The following is a 6,770-nucleotide window of genomic DNA, read 5'->3' on the forward strand; positions in this document are numbered from 1 at the left end:
GGTTCTTTTGAGCCAATCCCAACTCATAGAGACCTTTTGGACAGAATGGAATGCGTGGCATCCACTTCCTAAATAACATGCCTCTGGAAACTCTATGAACTTTCATAAATGTCGATGGTTGGAGAGGGACTTCAGGCCTTTTGTTAATGGGGTCGCTATGAATCTTGCTTGACTCAAAGGCAATCAACAACAACAACAACAACAACAACAAACCTTTACAGAAGCTGACTACCACGGTGTCTGTCTTCCATGGGTTGATTGGTGACTTCAGACAGCTGGCCTTTTCCTTGGTAGCTACGTGTTTAACTACTGCTCCACCAGGGCTCCTAAGTGAAAGATCAGAACAGATAAACAGACATCTTTTCTAAGTTTATCTGAAATGACAACATACTGTGTAACGATTACCTTTGTGTACATTGAAGCCCTCTGTTCCTCTAAGAAAGAAAAATAATGAAAACAGCATTAGAAATATTTTCTTTTTATTAAGTATCATAAATTCTTTTAGAAGTATGATGACCACATCATCTCTTCAAGCCTAGAAACGGGTAGGAGCAGGCCATACCACCTCAGAATCCAAAGTGATGTGTAAGGGATTGTTATACTTTTCTATGAATGCTGCTGGGTCCAGGAATTCTTCAGTTTTGCACAAGTATTTTATTATTTGTTCTGAGAGTAGTAGTTCTGGTACAAGTTGGTGCAAGTTGTCACCTGGCCCTTTAGTACCCACTTTAACAGTCTTTAAAAAGTGGAGTCCAAGTTTGTGAGTTTGGGTGAGGAACTCCGAGATGACCTCATCTAGAGACAGTGACTGAGTTACATCATCAAGGTACATGACAGGCACTTTTATGACAGAGACGTACCACTGCAGAAAGAGCCTGGCTGGGATATTATGGGATACTACTATAATTTTCATTCCTTGCATTAAGAATTCATCTTCACTCTGGTCATGGGCAATATAATCTAGAAGAATTTGGAAAAGAGTACCATTGGAAGATTCAAGGATGTGAAGAATGGAAGTTGGATATATGAGCAATAATCCCGTTACATTCTCTCCTAGGTGATGTTTTAAAATTGACTGAAACACCTGCTCATAGTAATCAGAAATGTCTTTCTTCTCCGTGTGTGCTGGGATCTTGGCTACTAGAAACATCCTATGGATGAGGAATTTCTTTAGATGTAGCCTTTGCTTCTCTTCTTGCAAGTGTAAGTAATTGCTCCGTGGAACTTGTGGCATTAGAAAGGATTCTGGTCGGTAAGATTTTTTGCTGTTTTTTCGGGCCCGGTGGACTGGGACTAAAGCCATGATGAGTCCTATTTACTCCTCTTTTTATTTCTAAGTTTAAGTTTATCACAATGTTTATAGTATCAGGAACTTTTCAAGTGACAGTTTTTTCCCCTGACTAAAAAAAGAAAGAAAGTTCAGTTTGTTAAATGGCATTGAATTTCAAAATCCTTTCTCAATGCATTGCCAAGCAACTACTTTGAAATGAATTTTTATTTCAAAACAAGATTAAATTATAAGATGGTCATTTTAAAGTGTTTACAAGAAAATACAGAATAAGCACATTTTGGTTGGGGAGTATAACCCTCCAACTGTCCTGTGAATCTAGAGAAGGAATAGTTATTCTAGAGTAAATGCACTCTTCGGTTTACATTATTATTTTCTTCTTTAATCTATGTTGTTGTTGTCATATGCAACAGAATTGGAACCAACTCATAGCTGAACTTCTAATGGGTTTTTAGAGGCAGTAAATTGCACAGAAGGGATTACTCGTTTTTCTCTTGCAAAGTAGCTGGTGGATTTGACCCATGTGCTTTTGATTTAGCAACTCAACTTCTTGCCACTAAGCCACCAGCACTCCCTTTTAATCTGTAGTCACTTTTCCTCCCAACTTCCTACATATGTATACTAGAGGTAAGAGCCCTCTATTTGTGTGTTTAATATTACTAGTAGATATATCTAGTTAGAGTTCCTGAGGGATATAAAAATGCCATTTTATCTATATCCTCATGATTGTAGATTGTCCTTGATATGTCAATTTAATAAACTGGATAAATATTCCTGTAATGATTAATTAGAGAGCTCTGGTGGCATAGTGATAAGAAGCTATGCCACAATCCCAAAGGCACGCTGTTCAAATCCACCATCTACCATCTGCTCCATGGGAGAAGGATGGGCACCTTCCTCCCACATGATTAACTGTCTCCAAAAACCTGCAGTCAGGACAGCTATGGATCAGAGCCTACTCAATAGCACACAACAACAATAATTATTAATCAGTGCATAAGTACAATAGAGATAATCTCCAATCACACTTGCTTTTTTATCCAAATTAAGAAAGAGTATGTTTAAAAAGTTTCCCAGAACTATCACGTATTTACAAATAAAACAATAAATTGCAGCATCTTTAATTGTAACATTAAATACATAACAATGAATTGTTATGCCAAGGTGTATAATCCATATTAAGAACGCAATACAGTCAAAATGGCTCCTATAAAAATCTCCCCAATTTCTTTTCTCAATTTAACTATCTGTTCTAATATGAAACTATTTAACCTTTCCTCAGAACCCTAGAGGTTGCTAATGCTCCTTGCATAGTAACAATAAAGTTTAAATTTAAAAAAAATTGACTTTTTTTGTTTTTTTCCCTTTCAACAGTTTTCAGAAATAGTTCTTTTTTCCTTGTTTCCTTAGTCCCCTTTATAAAAGTAAAAATTTGTTATTTTTAACTTACTATTTTTACAATCTCCTTTCTGTTCATTTCTGATCATCTTAACATTTCAGTTTCTTTCTCCAGTTGTTTCTTCATTAGCCAGTGGCTCCTGGCATCTCAATTTCCATCACCCTTCCAACTGCTTAGGTCCTTCACTGCTCTGATTCCATAGCTCAAGATCAGTTGGAATACTACCTACCTTAAAGGGCCAGCATAGACTTTCAATCCCACTTCTTAACTTAAACCATATAACTCAATACGCCGTTATACAACAACCCCTATATTCACATACTTCAACATGTGATGCAGGGAAAAGGAGATTCTTTTCTTGAGAGGTGCTGGTGGCATAGTTCACAGCTAGTTGCATTATTAACCCAATGGCTGTAAAACTCTTGCTCTTGGCCCTTAGAAACCTAGTAGATGGACAGTTACTACGAGTCAGAACCAACCCTAGGACAGTAAATTTGAGGTTTTGTGGTTTTATTTTTTATTTTTCTTTTTTTTTAAAATTAATGGCTAAATTTTGACTGGGTGCGTTTGAAGTTGGAAAACTGCCAAGACATAAAATTTCTTATTTTGGGGTAATTATAAAGCTTGGTTGGAGATCATTTATATTGTACATATGTGCTAATTAATAATTATAAGAATACATATCCAAATATAAGAAGTTTGTGGTTGTGTTATTTAACATGACATTATTTATTTTTATTTACGAATTAACATCATCTCTTAAAATGGTGTTCACATAGGCCCTAAATCATTATACTAAAGAATTAGAATTAGAAAACATCCTTGTACAATTTGAAAATCAAAAGTAGAACATATATTTATAATATGGATAAAATACAACCTAATGATATCAAAGAGGACCTTGGGAAGTGATTTAATAATTCATCCTGCAGTATGTAAAATTCCCTAAATATCTCACTTATAATTCACTTCATCACACCCTAAAACCATTCAATCTTTCCAAGATACACAGAAATCTCACTATTGCAGTCTAAGAGAATTGTTCTTACCGTCTTTATTTTTTCATGTTTTGCATAATGTGATGATGTTGCTTATGAATGCCTATATGCTCTTTCTTGTCCCTTAGTGTCTGTGACACAGATTTTCTCTTCAGTTCTCTACTGATTCAATATTCCACCCAACTATGAGCAATGTCATGGCTCTATATGTGTGTCAGTCTTACCTCATTCTAATCCTCAGCTCAATTGGCTCAGTCTTATATATGCTTCTTTCATGTGAGGGCAGATGTGTGATTCTTTTTTGGGGGGGGCAGGAATACAGTCAAGATGGCTCCCAAAATGTGCACATAGACACCTCGGCCTCGGGCCTCTTACTTCAGTGTTTCCACATTCTCAGTTTTGCCAGTATTGGCCTTCCCTCTGCCCCCGGGTCCTATTTCACAGCTGCAGGTGTTGCTGCTGTAGGTGTAGCTGGAGCAGGAAGGACACCCTACATTGCCTTGATTTCTCTTCAATGATGCTAAAAGACGTCTCAGATGTGTGATTCTTGGTGCCTTTCTTGCCTCACAAGTCTCTAATTGTCATTGCTAATTGATCAGGGAGTATGTTATGGTTGCTGTTGCTGAACCTAGAATTCGGATCCTATTAATTTAGAACCTCACGTAGACACAACTTGGGGACACTCTAGTGGGAATTTATTCATAGCTGAACCTCCATCTGGTTCCTTGAGACTATAAAGGGCAGTAGAGGAGATTGCCCATCTTGATTCTCCTTCACAGCAACTGTTCAATTCAAACTGTCTTCTTGAATTGATAGTGCAATCCCTTAACCACTAGGCCACCAAAACAGGAAATTTAATTTAATTTCTATAAAGAATTGTCTCTGCACAGAGGACTTCCAAATTGAAATTCCTAGTCTCCTGAAACTCTATGAACTATAGACTATATTTGTTCCTATCCCAAAGAAAGGTGACCCGACGGATTGTAGAAATTATCAAACAATATCATTTATAGCACATACAAGCAAGATTCTGCTGAAGATTATCCAAAAACTACTGGAACAACACATCAACAGAGAACTGTCTGAAGTGCATGCTGGGTTTAGAAGAGGCCATGGGACTAGGGATATTGTAGCTAATGTTAGATGGATTTTGGCTGAAAGCAGGGAGTACCAGAGGAATTATCTATCTGTGTTCCTATTATGCAAAGACATTTGACTGTGTGCATCACAACAAACTGTGGCTCACTCTGAGAAGAATGGAAATCCCAAAGCACTTGATTGTGCTTATGTGAAACCTATACTTGGACCAGGAGGTAGTTATCCGAACAGAGCAAGGAAACACTGCATGGTTCAAAATTGGGAAGGTTTGCACCAAGGATCTGTCCTATCTCCATATATTTTCAATCTATATGTGGAACAGATTATTTGGGAGGCTGGACTCTATGAGGAGAAATATAGCATTTGGATTGGAGGAAGATTCATCAACAATCTGCATTATACAGATGATATGACCCTGCTTGCTGAAATTTGGGAGGACCTGAAGCACTTGCTGCTGAAGGTCAAGGACTGCAGCTTTCAATATGGATTAAAGTTCAACATCAAGAAAACAAAGATTTTCACCACTGGGATGCTTGGCAGCAACATGATAGATGGTGAAGAGATTAAGATTTTTTAATAGCTTCAGTTTGTTTGGCTCTACAACCAACGCTCTTGGTACCAGCAGCCAGGAAATTATAAGATTACTTGATTGGGAAAGATATCTGTCAAAGACCTCTCTCTCCAAAGTACTGAAGAGCAATGATATAAGTCTGGAGAATAAAATGCACCTGATACATGCCAAGGTATTTGCAATTACTTGTTATGCATCGGAAAGCTGTACAATGAATAGGAATGATTGAAGGAGAATTGATGCTTTGAACTATGGTGCTGAAGAAGAGTATTGAATATACCATGGACTTCTAAGAAAGCAAACAAGGTAGTCCTGGAGAGGGTGAAGCCAGGCTCCTCCTTGGAGGCAAGGATTCTGAAGCTTAGTCTGGCATACTTTGGACACATTGCAAGGGGAGTTCAGTGCTTAGTGAGGGACGTCATGCTTGGGAGGGTGAAGGGACAGCACAAGAGAGGAAGACCTTCGATGAGATGGATTGGCTCAGTGACTGGGGTAATGGGAGTAGGTGTGTCAGAGACAATAAGATTGGCACAGTATAGAGCAGGGTTTAGAGCTTTTGTATATATGGTCGCTGTGAGTCACAGGTGACTCAACCACACATAACAACAACAACATAGTCTGTTATGAATTTTTTTTGCTTACTTTAACTTTTTAAAAGGAAGAAGGAAGAAATCACTAAGACAGTAGAGGTTGAGGGGGATGGCAGGTGAAGAAGTAGGTAAGGTGCAGTGGAGACTTGAGGAGATGGGAGATAAAAGTAATCAATCAAAGTAATTAATTGTCTAAAACACAATGTACAGAAATGACTGGATAAAATGTACATGAGTAAATGTATAAAGTGACTGATGATATAAAAAAGAATAAATTTTTAAAAATGTATCCTGAGTTCTTGATTTCCACTACCTCCATTACAGTCCTGGCTCTTTACCTGGATCATCTCACAATTACTTTATATCTTCACCCAAGCCTATCAAACTATAAATGCATGTCTGTTTCATAAAGTTGAAAGGCTCCTCAGTGATCTATCAGAGTTCTTTCTGATTTATTTTTTTTATTTATAGAAAGTGAGAAGAGGATGAATTTGCCTTTAACAGATCCAGAGTGATCCTGTGGAAGTTAACAAATCCTAGAACAGCAGGCAATATGGCAGGCTGCTTGCTAAAGCCCAAAGAAGGGTGACAAGTCAGATGTAGGATCCAGATAGAGAAAAAAGCGAGAGAGGGAAATGGAGAAGGAGAGAGAGAGAGAAAGAAATGTGTATATATTATGAAAGTCACATCACTGAGGAAATTCCCTTTCAACTGATTGACTGCTCATAGTAGGTACCATCGTGACTATGACTACATTGCATCAAACTATACCAAGAGAATGATTAAATGATAACTTCTTGTTGTTGTTGTTGTTCAGTGCTGTCGA

The 6,770-nt window shown here is 37.7% G+C and overlaps 1 protein-coding gene across 1 annotated transcript; it reads right to left on the reverse strand.

Moving 5' to 3' along the window:
* Nucleotides 1-535: 535 nt before the first annotated feature.
* Nucleotides 536-1,303, reverse strand: LOC102860251 (uncharacterized protein C7orf62 homolog). The gene has a single exon (XM_006891489.1). The coding sequence runs from the start codon at nucleotides 1,301-1,303 to the stop codon at nucleotides 536-538; it is 768 nt and encodes a 255-aa protein (XP_006891551.1).
* Nucleotides 1,304-6,770: the final 5,467 nt, after the last annotated feature.

Source organism: Elephantulus edwardii, unplaced genomic scaffold, assembly GCF_000299155.1.
Source record: "Elephantulus edwardii isolate Elephantulus edwardi_28Jun2011 unplaced genomic scaffold, EleEdw1.0 scaffold00098, whole genome shotgun sequence".
NCBI classification, from domain to species: domain Eukaryota; kingdom Metazoa; phylum Chordata; class Mammalia; order Macroscelidea; family Macroscelididae; genus Elephantulus; species Elephantulus edwardii.

What these genes read in the sequence shown, in the direction of transcription:
- LOC102860251 (XM_006891489.1), bottom strand. Translation starts at nt 1,303, where the DNA reads ATGGCTTTAGTCCCAGTCCACCGGGCCCGAAAAAACAGCAAAAAATCT.